This window comes from Boleophthalmus pectinirostris, unplaced genomic scaffold (genome assembly GCF_026225935.1).
Source record: "Boleophthalmus pectinirostris isolate CB_2022bp ecotype Guang Dong unplaced genomic scaffold, ASM2622593v1 HiC_scaffold_3, whole genome shotgun sequence".
NCBI lineage: Eukaryota > Metazoa > Chordata > Actinopteri > Gobiiformes > Gobiidae > Boleophthalmus > Boleophthalmus pectinirostris.
This window is the reverse complement of record NW_026571299.1, coordinates 22,787,228-22,815,209: the sequence shown is the minus strand read 5'-3', so window position 1 is coordinate 22,815,209 and position 27,982 is coordinate 22,787,228. Positions and strand designations below refer to the sequence as shown.

The 27,982-nt window shown below is 39.8% G+C and overlaps 2 protein-coding genes across 2 annotated transcripts; both read left to right on the top strand.

Moving 5' to 3' along the window:
- On the top strand, positions 1–22,156 carry LOC110159118 (uridylate-specific endoribonuclease-like). The gene is given in 12 exon segments (XM_055160314.1): positions 1–58; positions 1,747–1,832; positions 1,835–1,871; positions 2,985–3,098; positions 5,411–5,576; positions 6,403–6,608; positions 8,559–8,672; positions 10,299–10,336; positions 10,338–10,406; positions 11,792–11,934; positions 13,993–14,179; positions 21,878–22,156. Coding segments are annotated over 12 exon segments (1,497 nt in total).
- On the top strand, positions 22,110–27,656 carry LOC110159109 (neurogenic differentiation factor 4-like). The gene is made up of 2 exons (XM_020923669.2): positions 22,110–22,196; positions 24,835–27,656. Exon 2 carries the CDS (start codon positions 24,838–24,840, stop codon positions 25,744–25,746), a length of 909 nt encoding a protein of 302 aa, XP_020779328.1. The 5' UTR covers positions 22,110–22,196; positions 24,835–24,837; the 3' UTR covers positions 25,747–27,656.
- Positions 27,657–27,982: the final 326 nt, after the last annotated feature.

The following is a 27,982-nucleotide window of genomic DNA, read 5'->3' as shown; positions in this document are numbered from 1 at the left end:
ATGAAGTTCATCCTTGCTCTGGTATTTTGGGTGGCTCTCTTCAGTCAGGGCTACACCAGTAAGTCTCTTATTATATTGATTTAATGCAAAAAGAATCATGTTTTTTTAATATTATAGTTTAAATAGAAATGCTCTGACTTCACATATTCCATTGAAAAGTCAGTTCATGGGTTTTCTTCTTCTCCTTCTCTTTTTCTTATATGATTTTTATGACTTTTCGTATTTAAAAAAATCTAATATTTCTTTTTTAAATTGTTGATTGCTACAGCTACAGTCATAATTTTTCATAATTCTGAAATATATATATAGATATAAGTAGTTTTAATTGCTGCTTTAAGATGCCATTCACAACATTATAGGCTAATATTATAAAATGCAGAATGGAGATTTTGATTTTTAAATATAATTTCATGTAATTAAAAAAGAGGTTACAATGAATGATTTGTCCATTTCTTGTGTAGTTATTTCTGTTTGATGTAGTGTGATTGAAATAAATGGAAAACGTCAGTTAGACACTCCTTATTCTAATAATTTCTCTATCCAGGGCAGGACCGAGGCATGACCCGACCTGTAAAGCAAAACATGCGTTTTCAGACATGTATTTATATCCATTTGCTGTTATTGTATTGTCACTTGATTTGTTATAAAAATGTTTTTCTTGATGATGTAACATGTGAGAAAACCTGGTGACGGAAGTTCAGTTGGTAAGAGCGTTTGTTCACTAATCAGACATTCCAGCTTCCCACAGATGAATGATTTTGTTGTGTCCTTGGCCAAGACACTGGTGTTTACATGATCACTATTTAGACTCAATAGGTAACTTGTTGATGCTGTTAAAATAAATTCAAGAACTAACCTAATAACTAATATTGAATGTTTACACAGTAATGACCGGTTTATTAATAATAGTTAATAGGACGCATATAAAACTATGGACATGTGATTAACAATAACATCACACTAATAATTACAAAAAAATAAAATAAAAATCACTTTAGATTATTTCAGAGTTCTCACTCTTTCACTGACAAAATTTCAACACTTTTCCATAACTTTTTCATGAGCTAAAGTGAATTTTCCATCTACATGTGTAGAACTGATCAGACTTTTAGGGCTAAATATGAAATGTTAACTTATGGTTTTGGATTATAGTTTTTTGAACATTCAAAATCCTGTCAGTGCATTTATTGTCGCCTCTTTTTTTAAAAAAAGGTGCAGACGTTCACAAATAATCAGAAGAGCCTCATGAGAACTTAACAGAAAACTGGAGTTGTGTGAAAGAGATAATAAAATTACATGATTTTTTCCAAAACTTTCATTGAATTTACAAAATTTCATGACTTTTCCAGGTCTGGAAAATTACATTTTAAATTTTCATGACTTTTCCAGGATTTCCATGACCTTAGGAACCCTGTTATTTGTACAGACAGAGAAGGCATTGGACTTGTGCCAGTGTTTGTTTAATGTGGATAGGTCCTGTATGACAGAGATATGAGCCATAAACCAGATCAACAAATCTGCATCTACAGTTACACAGCAAACTCCACCTGACGAGCCCGTCTCTGTCCACAGGAGGCTGGAATATGAGACAGAGAGAGTAACTTTATTTATTTTATACATTTCACCAGGAGTTGCTGCTGACAGAGAGTGTTTGGTGGAGCAGAGAGGCCGTTGGTGTAGATCAGCAGCCTCCTCTCCCTCAGATTGCCTTGAGGCAGCTGTGTGACTGTGCTGTTGTTGTCGCAGATTCCCTGGACTCCTGCGTGGGGCGCTGTGACTATGGCACAGACAGTGACTTCACCTGTCAGTGTAACACGGCATGTGAGAGGTTTGGAGAGACTGCTGCTTCGACTACAGTCAAATCTGTAAATGTAAGACTCTCGTTCAGAGTTCATGTTTGAATGTGTAAAACTGGGTTCATCAGCACATTATACAGACCCAGCACTGAGTGCACAAGAGGACAGGTGGCTTTTTCCAACTTTCTATTTGATCTTCTAACTTTTTGTTTAAGTCAATTTTGTTAAGTCCTGTGATTTTGGGCTAGAGCAGACCTGGCTATTGTCCAGCTCTCAGGTCACATATGGACCTTTGTTTGACTCTGACCGGTCTGTTTAAGCTCATTTGGAATTATAAAATAAATGATAAATAATAATATTTTATCATTTTCCCTCATGCATGGACTAAAGCTGCATTGTTTTTATTTTAGAGGTGACATTTTTTTGTAAGACAACCTCACTTTTTCATTGCTTAGTCATGACATAAGCTCTTCCCAGTGTGATCAGCTCATAAGAACAATGCAATTTACTGCTTTTTATAAAATAAATAAATAAAAATACAGTTCATATGATGCAGAATTAAGTGAAGCATTTTGGCCTCCACAATATTTTGTTTCTCATGTGGTCCCATGGAAAAAAATATTTGCCCGCCCCTGACCTCGACAAAGATTTGTTGAACTGAATTCAAAATGAAACGATCTATAAGAAACAGGGGGCAACACTTGTGCTGCTGTTGTGTGTTCACACACATTGCCGTGTATTAAAGTGTGTGTGTGTGTGTGTGTGTGTGAGTGAGGACTGGTTGTAATTGCAGATGGTGATGCATTGCCTCTGTCAGTCTGCCCCAGGGCAGCTATGGCTACAGTAGTCACTTTGCATTACCAAGTGTCGAATAAAGGAAAAACTGCAATGTGAACCACTTTGAATGTCCTGAAAGCTTGAATGTTGTTCTGTTTTACTGCTGTGACATCCTTGTTATATTTCAGAGTGCTGCTGGTGCACTGTTTGAAGATTCTATTCAAATTCTATTCTTAGTACTGGTTGTAGTACCAGCAGTGATCATTTTAGAGCAGCATTTAACAGCAGCACAGTACAGTGACAGTTAGTAGTAGTATAGTGTTAGTAGTAAGTGTTAATCACTCTAAATATTTGACAGCCACAGAGCTGTATGTGACTGTGTGGACCTGACATGAGTGTGTTTCTCTGCAGCCTCGTTCTCCTGTAAGAGTCGCTGTGGTGAAGCCTACAACTCTCAGAATGAATGTCACTGTAACTCCAAGTGCAGCCAGTACGACAACTGCTGCTCCGACTACAATGATGTGTGTAAGTCACTAAACACACACACATACACACATACACACATACACACAACTGCTGCTCCAACTACAAAGATGTATGTAAGTTACTATGCGCACACACACACAAACCTGCTGCACCAACAACAATGATGTGTGTAAGTCACTACACACACACACGCACACATACACGCACACGCACACACACACACACACACACACACACACACACACACACACACACACACACACACACACACACACACACACACACACACACACACACACATACACACATAAAGGTAGAGTAGCAGAACATTTTACTCAGTAGTGATCCAAAAAATTACTTAACTAGAAATGAAAAAGTATCAGGGAAAACTATTACTCATGTAAGAGTAACATAAAGAATAACTGTAAGGAATTAACATCTGATTTATAATTTGAAGTGAATGTAAAGGGAAGACAAAACATGAAATAAGTCACAAAATCTGGTATTTTCAAAGGACAGACACAAAACTAAGTCATACCTGAAGGAGAAGAAACACAAATATTCAAATCATTTCAAATTGCTGTTGAGGAAAACAACCTTTTTCTCTCATGTTGGTTAGTTTCTGCTTAGATTAAAAACAAACAAACACTTGAAACAGAAATAAAGTTCAGATAATTTACTTATTCCAGTATTAGAAAGTCGTACTTGTACAATGAGTCTGTGCTGACATTCCCATGCACAGACTCAGTGTTTCACGCCGATACAATGATTTTATACACAAACTGTCGTGCGAGGCTTCCGTAGTTTAGACTCAGCGCCTCTTCTTTAGTTAGGTCTCTTGGCACTTTGCACAGTCCAATCACACTCTAGCCAGGGTATTATCTGGCTAACAAGTCATGACATCATCCCTATCAGTAGTTCTTGTCCTAATTAGTTAGTTTGCTATTAGATAGATTGGAATATCCTGCATTTGTCTTGACATAAATCTACGAGTCTTACAGCTCGATACAATCATGAACTATAGAGGTGATTATACAAAACAGCTAAGCCTAGTTATTTATCCTAACATTGCCACCATAAAGCTTTAACTTTACACTTCTAAAAATATTACTTAACTAGGAATAAAAGTATGCAGCTAGAAAAGTACAACTCACGCCTGCACACACACATAGTACTGTACTATACCATCATTTCAAACTTGATTTCAGTACCAAGAAATAGATTCAGTACTTTGATACTGATTCCAATACCACAATGATATTAAAACACACTCTTTCTTTAGACAATAGAATGTGATTTTCAGTATTAAATGATAGTAATTTTTTTTCTATTCCATGTGTTTTATATGTGTGTAATGGTCAGTGGTGCAGTAGGTTCATGTTGGTCCATGTGTGTACTAGTCTATGTGCTCTGACACTTGTTCTGATCCAGCTCAAGATCCTTCTGAAGATATTCAGAAAAGGTGCTGTTCTGTTCTGTTCTGTCAATGGGACTTATTTAGTATCAGTACCTGTCTAGTTTCAGTATTATTTTTAGTATGTATCAGTAACAGATTTTTGATACTTTTAACAACATTAACACACATTAACAGTATCACACCTGTCAGATTCTCATGCGCGGCAGTGTTCTTATCGCACCTGCACAAATTCACAAAGAGGAACAGAAAGGAGACACGTGAAGCTATTTTTATTATTCTGTGTAAAACCAATAGACACAGGTGCACCGAGAAATATACAGGATTTCACAATGAGGAGAAATTAAGACCTTTGCCATAGCATCAGTTTAAAACAAAATGTCATATTTTCTGAATGGGAAAAAGTCCTCAAAGCAGGAATAAGAGGAAACTGCAGCCCCTCAAGAGTCCACACTGAGTCTAAGGAAAATGTAGGAAATGTAGGAATGAATAATAGATTTGGTTTATTGAAACTCATCCTTGAGTTCATTTTGGCTGCTCTAAACACTTCTTCTGTCATTTGAGTTGTTCTCTCAAACAAAAACACTCCAAAATCACCACATTCCACCTTGTGATGTCATGTGGTATTACAAGAAGTGCTCCACTCTGTTTTTAAACTCCATACACCTGCACTAGAATCATCTGGATCATTTCAGCCCTGGAATTGCCAATCAGCGAACTAAAGGTAAAAGGAGCTGAACTTGAAAACTACCACTACATGACATCACAAGGTGGAACAGAGTATTTTGAGCTTTGAGGTGGAACAATAGTTTAATATGTGTTTCTTGTACAGGTGGTGTAATAGTTTAAAGTGTGTGTCTCTCACAGGTGGTTTAATAGTTTAAAGTGTGTGTCTCTCACAGGTGGTTTAATAGTTTAAAGTGTGTGTCTCTCACAGGTGGAGCATCGGGCAGTTCTGTCACTGACGCTGAAATTAAGTCTGTGTCTGAGGCTCTTTATGCTCTGGACTCAAACAAAGCGTCAGGATCTCAGCTCATCATCGACCCTCAAACCCTGATCTCCAACTCCCAGACGGGCGCTCAGACCGACTACTCCTCCAAACCGTGAGACACAAACACACTGTGGTTTAAAGGAGCTGTGCTCTTACTTTTTAAAAGATTTTACAATCACAACTGAGACTGTGTGTCCAGATCCTTCACCTGCAGATAGAGACACATCCAAGTGTGTCTCATTCTCAGTGTAAAGACAGACCAGGCTTCATGTGAAGCTCAGAACCTCCAGAATTCCCTCCTTGAGCTGCAGAAGCTGCACTAGCACTGACTCATCACTGGTGCAGGTGCTGGGGTTTAGGGAGAGACCATTCAGATCAGAGAGAAGCATTTTAGGTTTAAACACACTGGATTTCAGCTTTGAAACTGAGAGAGTCATGTCATTCTGCTTTTTGATTGAATAACCGTCTTGAACCATCTTGTCCATCCAGTGTTTTTGTAATGAAGGATAAATCAGTGTTACATGTGTTATAAGTCAAAATTGTATTTAATGTGAACATGTTTCCTTGTATTTTAGGGGCACAGTTGACACAGATCTGTTTATTGAATTTAAAATCTAAATCCTGCACAATTTTTACAACATGGGGCTGGAGGACAGGAGGTCAGAATAACATTTTAAGTGTGTCCTGTTTGAAGAAAAACATTGTAATCTGTTGTCTTTATTTATTGTCCTCTTTTTGGTAACACTGGATTGGCCTTTTTTCAAACACTCATCCATTGCCCATTTGAATCTAAACGTATGTTATGTTTAACCCACATCGTGTTCTGCTTTACTTGGATTTTTGACATTTATTCAGAGAAATATTTACTTGTCAATTACACAATGACCCAAAATGAGTCTAATAATGTTTATAGTTTCATAAATGTGTTTATCTTCTAGTCTGTTCCGTTACCTGGACGAGGGCGCTCTCTTCTCCAGACCCACTTACGCCGCCCTGCTGGCCGTGTTGGATAACTACAGGAGGATGACGGGGCAGACGGAGAGCTTCACCCAGCAGCAGCTTCAGGAGCAGGATCGCTTTGTGAGAGAGACCATGTCCAACACCGCAGTGGGCAGGGAGCTCTTCAGTTTCCTCCGCAGTAAAGGTAACAAATTTTAAAATACATTTCAATTTATTCTAATTCAGACTTGGTTTGTGGTCAGTATTTATCATAGTTTTGAGTGACAGTTTGTGGAAAAACTTGGGAATTAAAGTGCAGAAGCAGTAAATCTGAATTCCTCTGCCGAAGTCATCAACCCTGAAAACTTCATCCAGAATGTACTGACAGTTTAGACAGACAAATTATAGTAAAGCATTGACTAGTCGTATGGTGTGTGGAACAAACGACTTCCAGAGTGTGAGCAGGATGGGAACAACAGCCTGTCCCCAAAGGTGCTCTCCTGTCCGGTGATGGTGCTGTGGGTTCTCTTAGATGGACTGGAGCTTGTTTAGGCCTCTCTTCTCCTTCGTCAAGCTCTGCTCCACTACAGATCCTGCCTTCCTCAGCAGCTTATCCAACTGCACGTCGTCCTTGTCCCTCAGGCTTCCTCCCCAGCAGATCAGAGTGTTGAAGAGGACACTGCAGATGAGTGTCTAGTAGAAGATCAGCAGGAGCTTCTGGCAGATGTTAAAGGACTTCAGCCTCCTGAGAAAGTACAGCCTGCTCTGTCTCTTTCTGTAGAGCAGGTCTGTGCTTTCAGATGAGCCAGTCTGTGGTGGAGGTGTGCACAAACAGAGCATTTTTATCACAGTTTAGACACTTTTTTGTAAAGATTTTGCCATTTATTTTTATTAGTCTGTTGTGGCTTTATGGTTTGGCAGTGTGATTATTATAGGTAACAGAACTGGTAACACCTGCATGTATGTCATTTAACCCTCTCAGGCCCAAATTAAATTTTAGTAACAGGAAAAAATCTGATATTTGGGGAAAATGATCATATGGGGTAGTAATATACAATCCTGACTTTTTTTGAGAGAGACCTTCACATCCAATGTGTTCTGAGATATTGCAGATTTGCAGCATTGGTCCCATGTGGTAAATTAACACTGAAGACTGAAAATGATATGAACACTAACTTTATGTGTTCACCACTTTTCATAACAATGAAAACATAAAGCACAGTGTAACAGCTTTACAGTGGCAGAACAACATCACTTTTTCGTGTGGTGCTCCAAGAAACAATTTTTATCCTAAGTACTTTGCACTTCTGGCAGGCCGTTCGTGTGTAGCCATTCTTGCACAGTCTGCATCGTTCACGTTTATCAGCATGGATGGGAAAAAAGGCTCCTGAATAAAAAAAGCTAATAAAATATGGATTTGGAGTACGTAGGTAATTAGCATTTAGCTGTTGCAAATCTGCAACGCCTGCCTGGAGAGGGATAATAAGTAAAAAACAAAAACTAATATTTATTAATGTTTTTAGTAAAATCTGAAATATAATCATGTAAGTTTTTGTGAAAAAGTACTCTGCTGTAGCTGCTGACAAAAAGGACTACATATAATGTGAACCATGATTACTAATACTGAAAACTGTACTCCCTGGTTGGAATCATGACATCCTTCTGTGAATTCCATAACTGTTATCTAACAACCATATTGTACAATTCAGGCCAAAATGCCTTTAATATGTACAGAGGTTATGATTTGACAAATATAATATAAGAAATATAAGAAAACACTTGTGTACTTGTGTAAATTGTGCCAAACATTTGCAAAGTAAAACAAAAATAAAGCATTTACTAACATTTTTTGTAAAATATCATCATGTTGCAGTTGTTGTGAAAAAGTCGTCTAACCTGTCATAGGTGTTGACTAAAAGAACTATACAGTACACATGTGTGAACCAGGATTATTACTACTGAACCAGATTAGACCAAGTGCATCAACAATAGACTATTTATTAGCTTTAAAAAAAAGTTCAACTCTTAACCTTGCCCATATAATTTCTGTTCATTTTGGTGGGTTAAAGATAGAGATGATGTTATGAAACATTTCAATGTCATGATATTTTTCTGGGAGGTGTGATGTTAAAATCTCTGTCCTTGTGTTTTTCAGGCATCTACTCTTCAGAGGAGGAGTTCATTGAGGACCTGAAGAAAATGTGGTTTGGACTTTACTCTCGCAGCAGCGGAGCCATGGACTCCAGCGGCTTCGAGCACATCTTTGCGGGTTTGGACACAACACTCAAACATACACACATATACACATAAATGCACACATACACACACATACACACACACACAATCACACATACACACATACATATACACATACATACCACTGTGGCAATTTAAAGGGACAGTTCGGAATTTTGGACATATGGCCTCATTTCCTAGTGATCCAGAGTGTTGGAGACGTGTGGAGACACTTTTGATAGAATAATGTTTGAAATCAAACTAATCCTTGTATCACTTGTAACATGTGAATCGTCACATGTTGAGGGACTCTTTTCTCAGCAGCAGCAGAATTTTACTTTACCAGTAAGATAGGTGCTCGGTGATATCAGTCTGCCTCTCCAAACTTTCTATCAGGAAGTACAACTCACTGCTGCTGCTCAGACATAAATCCTTCAAATGCAAGGTTGGTTTTACTTCTACAATTATTCTATCAACACAGACATTCACATGGACAGTCTGGTGTAACAATAGATTTGTTTTGGGTGTTTTGTGGAGTGGGTAAGACTGTTTTTAGTGGCAGGATAACTATGGCCATTGACATGCACTAGTCTAGCACCAGCGACCTCTGCAAATACAAGGACTGAATGGAATATTTAAAAAAGTGTCTCCACACGTCTCCAACACTCTGGATCACTAGGGCCCCGTCCACACTAGTATGTATTTGAGTCGTTTTCGTTGTGGATGCAGTGTTCGTCCACAATAATAAGAATGAAAACGGCTCCAGAGACGGAACGATCTGGTGTCGCCAGCTCCAACGAATTCATCTGAGTACGGATCTGATCTGGCACTGTGTGGACGCCTGAAAACACTGATACTCTGATGTGGGTCTCTGAAAAGTTTAACATGAACCATCTCACACGCAATAGAAGAACAGAACAGACTCACCATCAGCAGAACACCCCTCTGTCACAGAAAGAACACTCATATTCCACTGAGTCGTGTCCTTTAGTCCAACAGTAGCTGAACCGCATCAGCAGTACAATAGTGAGCTGTTTTTTTTTTTTAAACTCTTAGTTTATGCAAATGAGCCATGTGGTTTTAAGTTTCATTTCTGTAAAACGTAAACAAATATGTTCAAAGATGTGTGGATAGGGAAGACTGACGGACACAGAAACGAGTCAGTCCTCACTCTCTGAGAGCCTCCACGCTCATCTTAAAATCCAGTGTTATGCTAAGTAACAACTGAACCTTGTTGTCAGTCCACGAAAAGACAGTTTTTACACTCGCCATCTCCCTCGGCTCAAAATCAGCTGCTGCAACTTCAGACTTCCTTGTTTTTACTGCTCACGTGACGTCAGAACGCTTTGATTGCGGACAGAAGCGACGTGTCTGGACGCAGATCGTTTCTGATACGGTGATACGCCGATTCGTATTAGTGTAAACAGGGTCTAGGAAATTAGGTTCTATGTCCAAAATTCCAGACTGTGATGGTTAATTTTTGAAGAACAGTGCAGCTTTGTAACCCTCAGTCCACCTCAGTGCAGATCATAATATGTTATAACACTGTACTGAATGAAAAATGCTGTGAAGCTCTTTGGATTTCCGCGCTGTGGAAATGCTTTGTATTAGTGTGATCTATTTGTACAAGTTCTTACAGTGATGCGTGTGTGTGTTTCAGGTGAAGTGAAAGGAGGAAAAGTGTCTGGTTTTCATAACTTGGATCCAGTTTTACCTCCTGGAGAAAAGAGGACAGCTCAACTATTACAGTCACAGCTTCGACGGGCCGGTCAGTGCTCCATGTGTTATTGTTTTATATGTAGGGCTACGTGTCTCCACAGATCTGACATGTACACAGGACATCGAGCTGATTTATCTGAGTTGGTAGTGTTTGTCTTTAATATAGTTTATTGTCTCCATGGAAACAGGTAAATTTAAAGGGTTATGTATTGCACTATTTTCTTTCTTTACTTTATTTATTATTCACAAACCCAAGGAGGTCAGACTTCACATTCAACCAAACATCACCTACACACCCACACCCACTCATACTTAATACACATCCATAATGAAATAATAATAGTAATAATAATAATAATAATAGAAAAACAACAAGAAAAAACTACAAAAAAGAACATAAAAAACAAATAAAAAATAAAACTAAGTATAAGCAACTCAAACAAAAGGGCTCATACCATCTTAAAATACAGAACACAAAAAGTAAACAGTAACAATAATGATGATTTTTATTATTATAGCTCTAACACCAGTGAGCAAATATTCCATTTCCTTTTATGCACCAATAATTTCTTATTCTCCATAGTTAGATTGTACTGATTGTGAATTCTGTTTTTAAAATATTCTAGACATACTTGTTGAAGATTTAAAAATACAAATCTTTCCTAGCAAGATAACTGTATTCAGAAAAGGTGTGAATTTCCCCTGAAAAACACACAACATGATGTTTCTGGGGGAAACTTCAAAATAAATTCCCATTGACTGAACTCAAGATCAAACAGAAAGCCAAAACTTGGCAACATAAGGACAGAAAGAAAACAGGTGATACAGGTCTTCCTTTTTTTTTTACATTTAAAAGGTGATTTTTTTATACAGAATTTTTAACAATTTGAAAATTTACACTTAACATTTCAGCATCTGAATTTAAAAATAAAAATAATTCAAACATGTTATTTTTTCAGAGCTAAAAAAAAAATCAAAATGAGAAATTCAACAACATTTAAAATTCAAAATATGATGGAACGAATTACAGATCCCATTTACTAACCACCATACTGAACAGTACAGGCCAAAACTCCTTTAATCTGCACAGAGGCTATGATTTAACAAATAAAAATATAAGAAAACACTTTTATTTTGTTGTAATAAAGTTTAAATTATCAGAAAAAAGTAATTCTTTTGTGTAAATTGTGCCAAACATTTGAACAGAACTAATATGGAATAGAACTCTCTACTTCCTATCATTTGTAACATATATATTTTTTCAGTTTTTCTTCACAAATTGCTTCTTGATTGGTGTAAAACTAAAGTTTATATTTAAAATCGCAGGTATTATCTCACCAATTTAAGTCAAAATGAAAGAATCATAAAATTATTCTCATTTTAAGTCCTATTTTTTTTCTAATTTCAACACATATCCCGTCTCTCTGCTCACAGTGGCTTTCGTACCCGGACGTGCTGGGCATGCAGTTTAACTGGAATGGCTACTATAAACAGGTGGGCTCTGCTATCATCGGCTGCAGTCCTGAGTTTGACTTCGCCCTCTACAGTCTCTGCTACATCACACGTCCTGGGAAAATGTGAGTGCACCATACACACTTATCTAGATTTACCACATTTTTTGGACTATAAGTCGTATAAGTTTTTTTGGAGAAAATTATTTTATAAAATCAGTGACCAGGCACTGACATTTCATGTTGAAAGTCAAGTTCTAGTAATAACAATAGAACAGAGAACAACAGCTTAATAGGTGTCTGGTATGTTAAAGCAGCATGAACAGTTCTTCAGATAACTAGAGCATAAACAACAGAGCATAAGTTCACCAAACTCTCCATCTCACTCCAAAATCACTAAATCCACTGAATTCTTCATCCTCTGTGTCACTTCTGAGCAACTTAGAGCAACTTCAGTTGTCACTGAAGTCCAGACTTTGTCGACCCATTCACTGACTTCCAGGAAAGTTTCATGGTGCATCCTCCTGGTTGCCATGAAGCTGTGTTCTCCATCCCCACTTTTCCCCAGTTTCTCGCTCACTCCAAACTTTCTTTCTGCTGCTCAATTATTGTTTTCTGCTGTATATTTCACTATTTGCAGCAGGACAGCATTTTTTTTTTTTTTCCTACAGGAGACGTGTGCAGAAAACTGATACACAAGCCTAGAGTGCCCTCTTGTGGCTGTCATTGTGAAAATTTTAATATATAAGTTGCACCAGAGTATAAGTCACAGGAAACACCCAAACCATGAAAAAAAGTGTGACTTATAGTCTGAAAAATATGGTAAATAAATAACAGCACAACATTTGATAGGTCTTATAAAGCTGATTTTTGTCATAATCTGGTGAGTTTGAGGGTCTAGTACTGATAAAAAGTGATCAATAAGCTTCAGTATGTGTGGATTTTATTTTAATAATATAAATATAGTATTTCTCAAGAGAGTACCATGTAATCAATATGGAAAACTGTATCCCATTTTGAGTATCCTGGTGATGTGAATGTCCATGTAGACACAGTAACCTGATTTTAGTCTCCTGGATATGCCAGTAGCCCGGAGAAACCAGGATACTCTTACAATACTCAGTTTTTCTGATAGTTTCCACAGTATTCTGATTTCTCACCATGGAGCAGAGTCCTGCACCGGGTCAGGTACCCCCGAGAAATAGTCGCTGAAAACGAGCGGGTTTTAATGTTCTGGAATTTTATAGTAGTAATTACACACAGTTGGGTCAGGACTAAATCAGGACGAAACCAGGAACTACACCAGGACTAATCATGGACTTAAGAGAGAGAGAGCGAACCCCAAGCCCGTGGAGCAGAGTGTTCGCAAAGCGCGATCGGGCTAAGGTGTGCGGCGCGAAGCTCTGCTCCGGTCCTTTCACCTGTGGTCACCTGACGGACTACACAGACGTGGACCTGTCCTGACAGCGAGTCCTGGTTCAGTTCTGGTTTAGTCCTGGTTCAGTCTGTGGCGTGTTTCTTCTGCTCAGTAAATAAAGCCTGTGAAGTGATGATGTAGAGTCGTGTCTGTGAACTTGTACTTGTACTAAAGAAAGCAAAACAGTTTCATTTCATTTTGTGATTGTAACTGAAGTCGGAACTTTTCAATTCATATTCTGATGGATGCTACAGTTAGAATGATTTTAATTTGTGTGTGATTTATCTCGGGCACAGGTGGGTAACAGGTGGAATGTTAAGGAGTCCGGGCAGGTGTGGGTTTAACTTTGATAAAATCACGGGTTTAATGGGCGGGTGTGGTTCTGTACTGTGTGGGTGCGGGCGGGTGTGGGTCTCCAAAAATGGACCCGTGCAGGACTCTGCCATGGAGGTCTTACTGAGCGTGTGCGAACTGAAGTAACATTCATGGTTGGAGCCTCAATTTTCGCTAAATCTCCAAATCCATTCCATAAATGTACTCCACTTATAGCCATAATCATTTGTCCAACTGTTGTTCTTACTTTTACTTTTTTTAAACTTGAACTGATCTCTTCGTCCATAATCTCCTTGTCTCTCTTTTGAATATATTTAAAATGTTGCTTGATACATTTTTAAGATGAGGATCCCAAAAAGAATATTATAAATTGTATAAAAAATATTTTGATGTCTTGTTTAGCGGCTCATTCCTTGTGTTCCTGTGTCGTGTAGGTGTTATCTGAGTGTGGGAGGAAAGGAACTCCGGATCCAGACGTACACGTGGGACAACTCCTCCTATGGAAACGGAAAGAAGTATATCGGGTCTGCGTACCCGCCTCGCCATGAGCAGCCAATCACGAGCAGCCATACTAAACACAGAAGGAATACATACAACAATAAACATGATCTAACGCACACTGCTTCCTTTTTTTGTTTGTTTGTTTGTTTTTTCCATTTTGAGATATTTAAAGTTGCACTGCGTATCATTTCAGGTTGGGAGTTTGTTACCATGGAGATGCTATTGCTTTGCCTGTAATGTTCCATAATATGATATGAAAATTATATAAGATGCATTTACTTAATTAGTCCTGGTTTAGTTCTATTTAATGCTGGTTTAATCCTGTTTTAATTTTGGTTTAGCCCTGTTTTAATTGTTGTTTACTCCTAGTTCATTCCTGGTTTAGTCTTGGTTTAAGTCTGGTTTAGTCCATGTTTAATACTGGTTTATTCCTAGTTTAGTTCTTGTTTAGTCTTCAGATTTAGTCCTGGTTTAGTCCTTGTTTAGTCATTGTTTAGTTCTGGTTTAGTCCTGTTTTAAGACCTGGTTTAGGCCTGGTTTAATCCTGGTTTAGTCCTTGTTTATTCCTTGTTTATTCCTGGTTTAGGTCTGGTTTAGTCCATGTTTAATACTGTTTTAATCCTTGTTTAGTCCTAGTTTAGTGCTGGTTTAGTCCTGTTTTAAGACTTGGTTTAGTCCTTGTTTAGTCTTGGTTTAGTCATGGTTTAGTCTTGGAATTTAGTCCTGGTTTAGGCCTGGTTTAGTTATTATTTTGTGCTGGTTTAATTCTGGTTTAGTCCTTGTTTAGTCCTAGTTTAGTTCTGGTTAAGTCTTGGGGTTTAGTCCTGGTTTAGCTCTGCTTTAGTCATTGTTTTGTGCTGGTTTAATCCCAGTTTAGTCCTTGTTTGCTCCTAGTTTATTCCTAGTTTAGTCTTGAGGTTTAGTCCTGGTTTAGCTCTGGTTTAGTCCTGGTTAAGTCCTAGTTTAGTACTGGTTTAGTCTCAGTTTACTCCTGGTTTAGTCCTGGTTTAGGTCTGCTTGATTTTCCCAAAACCCAACTCAAATGGATAGTGTGAAGTCTTGAGTGTGACACATTCCCAGACCGAGCATGAGGAGAACAGGAGGACACCAGTCTCTCCATCTCCACTTTAAAGAGTCTGGACTTTCAAATGTCCACTGTGTGTTCCATCTCGTGGGACCCCATCAAACTCTCACGTGAAACCAAGCAGCAGAAACACCACATTTAACACCGACCCGGAGAGTGGATTTAACACAAGAGCCCATTGTCTCGCGAGTCTAACCCCAAAACCCCCAAAACCAACCAAAACTGGAGCACTTTTTGGTGGATAATCGGCGAAAACAAAACGCCGTAAACACATCTTTTTCTGCTTGACCTGCTCCAAACAGAAGCCACCAGCCAAATCTGGTTTTATTATCGCGGGCGTTTGGGACGGGGCAGCTGGGAGAGGGGGGAGGAGAGGGGGGGTGCAGGGGGAGGGGGGCGCTCATCTATCGTGACTAACAGGATAAGCCCCGGTCTGCCGACAGGACAGGGGCAGCTTAAAGACGCCTGTCACTGATCCTTTTGTGTGTGCGGTGTATTCAAGCAGAGCAGCACGGGAGAGGACAGGAGCACATACGAGCAGGCAGGGGCAGGCAGGGGCAGGCAGGGGCAGATACGAGCAGGCAGGAGCAGACAGGAGCACAGCCACAGGAGCAGACAGGGGTAAAGTAGCCAAAAATTTTACTCAAGTAAGAGTCACGTTATTTCAAAATAATATTACAAGTAGAAGGAAAAAGTAGTTGCAAGAAATGACTCAAGTAAAAAAAAAGTATTTGGGAAAAGTACTCCACAAATAAGAGTGGCAGGACGTAACATATTATTTCTAATTTGAAGTGTGATAGAAGGATAAAACATGGAGTAAAACACAAAATGTGGTATTTTCAAGGAATAGACAGAAATATGTATTTGTACACTTACTGACAGTGAGAAGAGTAACCACAACATTTACTCAAGTAAGAGTACTGTTACTTCACTAAACTTATTATTCAAGTTTGAGTAAAAGTATGCTGTAAGAAAAATACTCTGATATGTTCAATTTCTTTAAAAAGTTACTCAAGTAAATGTAACTGCTCTGACAGGAGCAGACAGGAGCAGACAGGGGCAGGGCTCTGTGAACAGAAATGAAGAACAAACTTTATTCATAACAATATTTATAAAGACAGAAGAGTGTGTGTGTGTGTGTGTGTGTGTAGTGTTGTGTGTGTGTATATTGTTGTGTGTGAAGGTGTGTGTGTGTCTGTGTGTGTGTGTAGTGTTGTGTATGTGTGTGTGTGTGTGTGTGTGTAGTGTTGTGTGTGTGTGTGTGTGTTGTGTGTGAAGGTGTGTGTGTGTCTGTGTGTGTGTGTAGTGTTGTGTATGTGTGTGAAGTACTGTGTGTGTGTAGTGTTGTGTGTGTGTGTAGTGTTGTGTGTTGGTGTGTGTGTGTGTGTAGTGTTGTATGTGTGTGTAGTGTTGTGTTTATGTAGTGTTGTGTGTGTATGGTGTATCACACTTGTGTGTAGTGTTTTTTGTGTGTCTGTGTGTAGTGTTGTGTGTGTTGTGTAGTATTTTGTGTGTGTCTCTGTGTGTGTGTGTGTGTGTGTGTGTGTGTTGTGTATCACACTCGTGTGTGTAGTGAGATTGGTGAGTGTGTGAGTAAAAGTCTAACCTGTGTTTCCCTCACAAATGTAATAACTCCTTTGTACTTTTGTACAAAACGTGCTCTTATTACAAACACACACACGTTTTCTGCTGCACTTTTGTGGTGAAAATGAGAAGAGTAAATCTTGTGCCTTCAGCGCTGCTCTTTTTAAACCCCAAACTGAATCAAATTAAAGCTCAAATAAAAGAAAAAGGACCATTTGTGTCTTTTGTGTGACACAACTTCATAATGAAATTATGGCGGGCCTGGGTCCAGCGCCGCACACATGCACACACACACACACACACACACACACACAACACACACACTCCGAGCACCACCTGACTTTTGTTTTCTAATTATATTAGGCTCTCCCTTTAGCGTGCTATGCTAATGGAAGCTAGTCCAGCTGCACATGCAGAAACAAAGCTGCTTATGGAGCTGCTTATGGACACACAATGGCCCCATAAAGACGCACACCGGGGGGCGCCGCTGCTCTCAGCACCACTCTGGGGCAGGGCTCAGGGGCAGCCACAACATACACACAACTTACACACAACATACACACAACATATACACAACATACACACAACATACACATGACATACACATGACATATACACGACATACACACGACATACACACAACATATACACAACATATACACAACATACACACATACACACACGACATACACACAACATATACACAACATACACACGACATACACACATACACACGACATACACACAACATACACACAACATATACACAACATACACACGACATACACACGACATACACACGACATACACACGACATACACACAACATACACACAACATACACACGACATACACACGACATACACACGACATACACACAACATATACACAACATACACACAACATACACACGACATACACACGACATACACACGACATACACACAACATATACACAACATACACACGACATACACACAACATACACACAACATATACACAACATACACACGACATACACACGACATACACAACATACACACAACATACACACAACACATACACACACATACACACGACATACACAACATACACACATACACACACGACATACACACAACATATACACAACATACACACATACACGACATACACACGACATACACACGACATATACACACGACATACACACGACATACACACAACATACACACGACATACACACGACATATACACGACATACACACGACATACACACGACATACACACGACATACACACGACATACACACACGACATACACACGACATACACACAACATACATACACACATATACACGACATACACACGACATACACACGACATACACACGACATACACACGACATACACACACGACATACACACAACATACACACGACATACACACGACATACACACGACATACACACGACATACACACGACATACACACAACATATACACACGACATACACACGACATACACACAATACACATACACACGACATACACACGACATACACATACACACGACATACACACACATACACAACATACACACACATACACGACATACACACGACATACACACGACATACACACATACACACGACATATACACAACATACACACGACATAACACATATACACAATACACAACATATACACAACATACACACGACATACACACGACATACACACAACATATACACACAACATACACACGACATATACACGACATACACACGACATACACACGACATACACACAACATACACACAACATATACACGACATACACACAACATACACACGACATATACACAACATATACACAACATACACACGACATACACACGACATACACACGACATACACACGACATACACACAACACATACACACGACACACACGACATACACACAACATATACACGACATACACACGACATACACACGACATACACACGACATACACACAACATATACACAACATACACACACATACACACCACACGACATACACACAACATACACACATACACACACATACACACGACATACACACGACATACACACGACATACACACGACATATACACGACATACACACGACATATACACGACATACACACAACATACACATGACATATACACAACATATACACAACATACACATGACATATATATACATATACAGGCGATATACAGGAAGTGCTCCACTATGTTTTTAAACTCCACACACCTTCACTAAAATCATTTGGATCATTTATCATTTCAGCCTTGGAAATGACAATCTGAACTGAACTGAGGTAAAAGACAGGACTTGAAAGCTACCACTTGATGACATCACAAAGTGGAACAGACCATTTTGAGAAAACAGTGTAATATGGGCCCTCTGACTCACAGAGTGGGGATTGGTGTATGGGTGTACGGGTGAGGAGGGGGGTTGGGTTAGTGTTTGGGTCCAGAGGTCTCACCCCTCTGTGCAGCCCCACACCCAGGACCTGCAGGGTGACCACGGCTTTGGAGGAGCCTAAAGCTGATGTGTGACCATGAAACTGAGAGGAACAGTCATTCTGCCCCTGCACACACACACAAACACACATACACATGCACACACGCACACACACACACACACACACACACCACAGACCAGATGTGAGGTACCAGCACACGCTTCTATCTGACAACTATGACAGCACAACACAAGAGTTAACCAGGAGGCCTCAGGATCAATGGGCTTTATGCACATGTGTGTTTGTGACGTATGGACTTATCACACACACTGTGTCTAAAGGAGATGATAGCAGCTCAAAACTCTGAACAACACCAACACTGGACTTAACACTCACCTGCTCAAATGTGTGTTTATTTTTCTTCTTAAAGTTCAATACAGTATACAATCTTCATAAGTCTAAATAAATGTAAAAACCTGTTATAATGGTGTTTCATCTTTACTTTACCAACAGTTGTGTTTAGACTAATTCATGCCTGTTTGAATACTGCTGGATTGTTGTGTGTTTGTGGTCACAGATACTGTGTATCTCTGCACACGTCTCCATTTGTGAATCCATGGAGCAAATGTAGCTGTAGTATGGCAGTGTGCCATTAAACAGCACATGTACAGGCAGGTGACACCATCAGGCCAGGTGACACCATCAGGCCAGGTGACACATCAGATCTGCGGAGCAGTGAGTGCACCCACACTAACAATGCATGTTTTTCAAGGTATTTTTGAACAATAAAAACTGCCCATCAGAAAAGTTCCATAGACAGTATAAAGTTGTATTGAAAGTGGATATGTGGAGAGTGGATAATTTTTCTGACACAGTTCGAGGTCAGGCTGGTCTCATGAGAACTGGACTGTGACAGATGGAGAAAGTTTCCTCAGTCTGAGCAGAGCTCAGGGACTGGACCAGGTCTGTGTCCAGTCTCCCTGACCCTCCAGACCTTCTGCATACTCAGTGTGTTTGTGCGTGTGATCACTGGGAGAACACGGGAGAGTCCAGAACATGTGATTCAGAGGAGAACAGACTCAAAATGAACCATCTGAGGTGCACAGGAGCAGAGACGTTAACACCATCTGTACACACATTTACATTCAAATATTGTATGGTAAAGGTGGAAGCTCTGTTTCCTCTTTGTCTCTCTTGCTTTGCTTGGAATTTTCCACAATACATCATCAAACATATTGCATTTATTCAATCACAATGCAATTTGACAATTTTTTACTTTTGAAGAGTTTTAACAGTCAAATTTGAGTCTAGGATAGTATCAGCTCTCCTCAGAACAATGTGGAAACAACAGGAAAACTGCTCTAATAATGAAAACTAGTCCAAACATGAGACATTCTGAAGTTATTTGAACAGTGCAGAGCCTCAGATTTACAGTAGAGTCCCCAGTGTTTGGACCCAGGTCAGAGTGAGCGCTCTGTCCCAGTGAAGGGTGCAGGTGTGTGGACAGACACACAGACGCTCAGGGAGAAGCAAAGAGATGCCCCAGACCTCCAGACACAAGTGTGGAGTCAAACAGGCTCACAACAAACTACACACACTATACTCTGAGCTTTGTCTATACTTTCAGATTCACAATTAGAACTTTATTCATACCAAACAGGAAATGTGGTTCGTCTTAATGATTTGAAGCCTTTATAACAAAATTATATTTGAGATTCACAAAAAGAAGTATCTCTGATACGTTTTCATTTTGGTAAAACCCTTTTTGTTTGTTTGTTTGTTTCATTATTTTGTGGTATTCTGTGGTATTAATCACAGTTCCTCTACTTCACTTTTGCCTCAACTTGTCCAGTTTCTCTCTTTTAAAGGTCTGTGCTTAGAAGGATTCTAAAACTTTTCGTTCCTAGCATAACATCTCCAAAATGTTGTATTGAACTTATTCTTTTTTGGAGCATTTATTGGATGTCATTCAATAGCAACAACTAAAGGGTTAAAATTTCAGGGTAAACTATTTCAGAGCTGTTTATCTATTTGAAATTTAAATAGGGGATGGAGTTGGGATTATTTGCCAGAGTTGTTATGGTTAAAGTAAATTCATCTTCCCCTAGTATTAATTCATCTTCCCCTAGTGTTAATTCAACTTCCTTTAGTGTTAATTTGGCTCCTCCCACCACCACTTCAAACTCCCGTGAAAGAAGATCAGTTTGAACCAGTTTTGTACATCATTTCAGCTTAAATTAACTCAAATAAAGTGTAAACATAAAACCCCTCTGTGTGTTGTTTAGGCAAATCAGGATAACCCTACAAAGTGTTATCCATTTACTCTCAAAACATTAATATAACTCTTGATTTATAGGTATTAACAGGAAATTTCCAGTATTAACATTTCCAAAAATATTAAATTAACTCTAGAACAGATTGGACTCATATATATATCAAAATGTTCAAACTGATTCCGAGAGTCAGTTTTAACACTTTTTGCGGTGTTATTGGTCATCATATTTCTTCAGTGAGTTTGTGTTCACTTCAGCAGATCGTTCTTGTTTCTGAAGTTCAAAACTCCACAATAAAAGAGTGAAGTCCAAACCAAAACCAAACTGTGAATGAGCTCATGTGTCTGCGGGGCCGGGCGCAAACACCTGCTCGTGCCCGGCTCTGGCCTGTCACTTCGGGTTAGGCTCAGAGCCCCCCCCCCCGTGACCCCCTCTCCCTCCCTCACCCCCGCGTCCCCCCCGTGCACCCCCCCTCCCACACGCGATGCACCACGAGCCACGGGCCGGCCACGCGCGAGCCCCCCGCACCGCCGTCGTCCCGCGCGGGCGTCGTGTGTGTGTGTCGCCGCGAGGGGGGAGGAGCTTACGGCGCCGGGGTTAAAAAGCCCAACCGAGTCAAACGCGCTGACGCAGCTCCGAGAGGGACACCCCGACGCACCGCACGCTTCATGGACGTCAACTAAAGATTCCTGTCAACTTTAAGACTTCAACGTATTCACAACGGTACGCCCAATTTTTATTACGTCCTTTTTTTTTTTTTTTTTTTTTTAGCGCTAATCTTTTTCATTCCTAGAAACTAGAACAGCTTAACTATTTTGAATTTTTTGAGAGAAAAACGGCACAACAATTCAACATTAGATATCCATTTTAAATAATCAGTTCTACTTAAAACTGTAGAAAACACGTGCATTTGTCTCAATTGTACGGTGCGCCATTTGAGCCAAAGTTGTGGCTTTGACCTACTTTTACGCAGCTGACTTTTACACCTGCTCCTACTGATTCCAACGCCTAAACAGCTAAATAATAACGTCAGAGTTGTTCAGTTTTGTAACATTATACTTGTTTTAGTTTAGTTGAAAATATAATCTAATATATCCTACGTAACGTTGAGTACTCGGCTACTTTTGCGAATCAAACCTTTGTCGTCCTTTTTAATAAACACAGTCTACACTTTTATTTGTGGATTTCAGTTGTTCGTTACATGGCGCCATTTTGAGGACCATTCAGGAGATTTAGTTTTGAATTATTATTTGCTAAAACAACGAGCCTAACTTTTCGAATTCTGAAACGTACAGCGGCTTTTACCGAACGATTCTTGTGCGTAATAGCGTCTAGAGGCAACCAATGAACGTTTTTTTTTCTTCTTCTAGCTTCTTCTTCTACTTTTTTTTTTTTTTTTTCCAATTTAATCCACGTAACCGACCACCGCGCGCTGATCTGGGGAAGCGATCTTTGGTTTAATCCCGAGGCCGGCGCTTCATCCACAAATCCCGCGTTGTCCCAGATTGAGAGGCGGACAGCGCTTTAGCTCACTGGGGCATTACTGGTACTGGATTATCGTAAAGACGAAATAAAACAACACGGAATCATGACAGATATACAGGCTTACATCCCAGGTTATTCTGAGTTCCGGAGTTTTGTCTGAGTTTTGACAGAGGGAGACTTGTGGATCACCTGGAACTGTCCAGTGCTGAAAAGGTGACTCTTTGTAATTGGATTAGTTCAATGACCTACTGAACGAGTTCGAGCTCTTTTTCCAAACAATTCAAGTTACAATCACAAACAAATGATTATTCCAAAATAAGTACAGATGTTTTCTCAGTCAAGCGAGTCCAAAAATAAAATGAAGGTTGAAAATTTTGAATTTATTCTTTAAAGTTCAGATGATGAGAGGATGTTGACATTGACTCCTCCTTCTAAACAAGACCCTACTGAGTACAGACACAGGGATAACATGCAAATCTACATAGAAATTTGATAACACAGTGGAATTGTTGTTAGCGCTCCTTCTTCATAACAAGTAGGTCCCTGGTTTGATTCCCCAGGGGAGACGTTTTGTGGTGTTTTATCCCTGTGGTTTAGTCCTGGTTTAATCCTCACGTAGACTCGGTTTGGTCCTGTTTTAGTCCTGATTGAGCCCTGATCTAGTCCAATTTTGGTTCCAAGTTTGAACCCAGTTTTTGTTGCAATTTTGATTCGATGCTTTTGTTAAATGTCAAATAAAATAGTAAGAGATGTTGTCAGCTTTATAGAAGTTAGATATACTGTAGTGGCACTGCATAATAACAGGGATTTTATTTGATTAAAACAATGACATAGCAACATTTTTTTTTAAATCCAATTAGGCACATTGTTGGATGAAAACCATTTGGAAGCAACTGCTTGGGGTCACTCCAAACGTGTTTATTTATGTTTATTAAGGACATCACAATTGCATTAGACAAGACAAATGCATTGCTTTGAGAGTTTTCAAGTTTTCAACACATATCCATATAAAAATATATAAACTAAATGCATAAACACCGACAAGACACATATGTTATGCACAGATAAGATATACACAGTACATTTTCAGTGAGGGCATTTTTGATTGGAAACATACAATCATTTTAATTTAAATTTGTTGCTATTGGTGTCCAATTTGAAATCAGCTGGTTGCAGATCTAGAGACTGACGCAGAGTCCTGTGCACTGGGACAACACAATTACCACTAGTAGCAGCTCTTGTATCACTCTGTTATGGTCCTGGCAAATTCTGAATCAGTGATAAATCAAAGTTTAGACACTTAAAAACTAATTTAAGATTATTAAAATTTGTAAAATGGTCCTAAAGTTAAATTGGTTATATTTCACAGTGGTGCCAGTGTCTGAGCTTTTTGTCAAGAATCTTAAGGGTCAGTTTGTAAAATGAACAGAGAGGTTTCATTGTGGTTGAGGAGGCCTGAGAAATGAAGAGTTAAATTTCACAAACAGATATTTCGACATATTATCATGAAAGTAATGTAGGTAAGTAGAGTGGTTTTGATGGTGTGGTGATAGTTTGATTGCGGTAAAATACATCTGACTTTTGAAAATGTTGCTATCCAAAGTGTATGTGTTGTGGTCCAAGACAAGAAAAATATCTGATGAAGGCTTTTTTTGCCGAAACCTTATTTTGTTAATAAAAAAAGCATTTGGACATCAGCCAACCGAGTGTGCTATGCATATTTTCACCCTGGGCTATCCAAAGTGTAAACTGCAAGCGGCCGATTACTTAAATTTTTTAACATTTAATGGCACTCAGCTGTTCTATATAAATGTAAGTGTTTGTTATGGTACAACATGAGAAGAGGTGATGGACTAACACTTTTTTGTACTTTCAGATCATGATGATAAAGCCGTACGCCCGTCCAGGAGCTGAGGAGGAGGAGGTGCCCAGCCCTGTGCAGTGGATGGACCGAGCCGACTCCACCAGCTCCCCCGACGACCACCCCAACTCCGCCCACAACTTCACCCCTCCCCTCCTGTCCGAGCACCCCCACGAGGCCTGCAGCGAGGAAGACGAAGCCGAAGACGAAGGCCACGACGACGGCTGCAAACGGCGCGGACCCAAGAAAAAACGCGTCACCAAAGCGAGACAGGAGCGATTCCGGGCGCGCAGGATCAAAGCCAACGCCAGGGAGAGGTCTCGAATGCACGGGCTGAACGACGCGCTGGAGAACCTGCGCAGCATCATGCCGTGCCACTCCAAAACCCAAAAACTCTCCAAGATCGAGACGCTACGGTTGGCGCGCAATTACATCTGCGCCCTGTCGGAGGCGCTAGAGGGGGGCGTGTCCATGCAGAGTAGAGCGTTCCTGGATACGCTGTGTAAAGGCCTATCGCAACCCACGTCGAATCTGGTGTCCGGGTGTCTTCAGCTCGGACCGAAACAAGAGGAAAGACAGATCGCGTCAATGGGTTACGCTTCTACCGGGTTACCAAGTCCGCCGTATGGGACATTTGACTCCGCCCACCTGCTCCACCTGAGATCCATTAAGGCCAACCTGTACGACGGGCATTCGACAGGTGTGGGCACGCCTCCTTACGAAGCCCCGCCCACTCCTCCTCTTAGCATCAGCAGTAACATGGTACCGAAGCAAGACACCTCTCCGTCGTACATGAACCCGCACCACTATTCTCCATCCGAGCCGAACCAGGGCCTGTACCAGACTCCGTACGAGGGCCAGATGGAAGGGCAGTACGAGTCGTATCACGTGGGGCCCCGACACGTGAGCGCCATCTACAGGGACTGACAGGTTCATTCATAAAGCACACTGACTGACACTTTCGATGCAAGAGGAAAGGACTGAAGAGGACTGAAGCTGGCAAAAACAACTTTACCATAAAAGGATTGGGCAATAGCTTGAAACTGAGCAGGGCAAAATGGGTCACATTTTAGAATTTTAGAAGTCATAATTTCAGATGAAGGACAGAGGTTTGTGTTTTTAAAAAGTCTTAAAGTCTTTCCAACTGACAACAATCACGTCTTTGTGGTTGAAAAATGGCACCACTTTCTGAAGCTACTGTGAAAAAGCAATTTCATTTGTTGATTTATACTGAGAGGGAAGACGTCGAACTTTGTGCCAGTTTTTGTTTCATGTGGATAGGCCGAGTAATTACAAAGATATGAACCGTAAACCAGGTCAACAAATCTGCAAAGTTACAGCAAACTCCAGAAATTTGTTAATCTTTTAATTTCTCTGTAATTACCAGGCCTATCCACATGAAACAAAAACTAGCATGAAGATTTTCTCTGTCAAATTCTTTTCTCCATGGAGATGTTATTTCTGTGTCTGGAATGTTTCACAGTATAGTACTAAACATTTCTATCTTCATGGAAACCAAACCAAATCAAGTTACAGGAGTGTTTGTTTTTCTAGCTGTTTTTGAGCTGTAAAGCCACCTGTAATTGAATAAATGTAAGGTAAAGCTGTTTAATGTCATACTGTGGAACATTCCAGGCAGTGCACTGACATCTCCAGTATAGGCTTCTCCCTCCGTCTGAAATTACGACATCGACTTCTCCAATGCTCAAAATTCAGCCTACTGCCCAAGTGTTTCTCTGTCTCTGAACATGTAAAAGTGAATACCAAATAGTGAAGAAGGAGCAAGGTTTGGTCAGTTTTCTCTATAACTTTGGCTCAACTGTTGATATATTTAAACAAGCAGTTCTTTTAAAATATTTAAATGTCCTGTACCAGATTTTTTCTCTCTTAAAAATGAGAAAAACGGAACTGGTTTGCAGGGGTCTACAGTTCTCCCTCGCTTACCTTATGCATTCAGAGCATCCTAATTATTCAACACAACTTCTCACAACTTTCAGAGACCGGAGCATAGTGCGTGGTCATGGTAATGCTAACAACTATCATGCTAACCACACACTTCCTGATTCCCAGACAACAAAAAAACAAAACACTTTTATAACTGGACGCAGGCAGAACACATGAATCTTGTTTTGAGAGTTTTTGAAAGTCATCCAGGTAATGTTGACAGCAACTAGCATGCTGACCACACACTTGATGAATAGAGTTGACATCCATGTAACGCTAACGGCAGCTCGCATGCGAACTGTGCACTTCCTGATTCTCGGACAACAAAACATTTTTATAACTCAAAGCAGGCAGGACACATGAATCTTGTTTTGAGAGTTTTGACGTCCAGGTAACGCTGACAACAACTAGTATGCTAACCGCACACTTGATGAATAGAGTTTTGACGTCCACGTAATGCTAACAAGAACTAGCATGCTACCCGCGCACTTCCCGGACAACATAACGCTTTGTAACTGGACACAGACAGATCACATAAATCTTGTTTTGAGAGTTTTGACGTCTAGGTAACGCAACAACTAGCATACTAACCGTGCACTTCCTGATTTCCAAAAAGCCAAAGTTCTTGAGAAACTGTGACCACGTTGAATACCACTGAGCAGCACTTGTAGCATCTTATATTTGAACTGTAATTTACCTATTTAACTTATTCTCTTATTTAATTCAGAAATTATTTTTGTTCACACAGGCAGCTCTGTTTGTCTTTCTTATGTTTGTTGTTTAGGATTTGTGAGTTCATTTTGTTGTTGTTCTGTTTTGTTGTGTTCATTTTACAGTTTTGCACTTAAGTCCAGAAGTAGAAATGGTAGCGAAATGTAGCTCAAATGTCATTCTCAGGTATTAGAATTTGAATTTTGTTGAATATTTAAAGTATTTTTGGTTTGTAAACTGATAAAGGATGATCCCTAACCTTTGCGTAGCTTGTGTTGGATTCTCTGGCCTCTCTAATCTCTGCAGACATATTAAATGAAAGAGTCGGTGAGTAAAGAAGATAAAGGAGTTCTAATCCATGTCCTTGGATGCACTCTGGCAAAAGCTTAACTCATAAACAAAACTCAGTCTCACCATTCTACAGAGATCTACATGCATGTGCAGCACTACCAGGGCTCTCAAATGTCCCATATTACACAACATTTAAACTACAAACCATGTTAGAATG

Coding starts and splice junctions, on each gene's coding strand:
- LOC110159109 (XM_020923669.2), top strand. CDS start 24,838: ATGATGATAAAGCCGTACGCCCGTCCAGGAGCTGAGGAGGAGGAGGTG.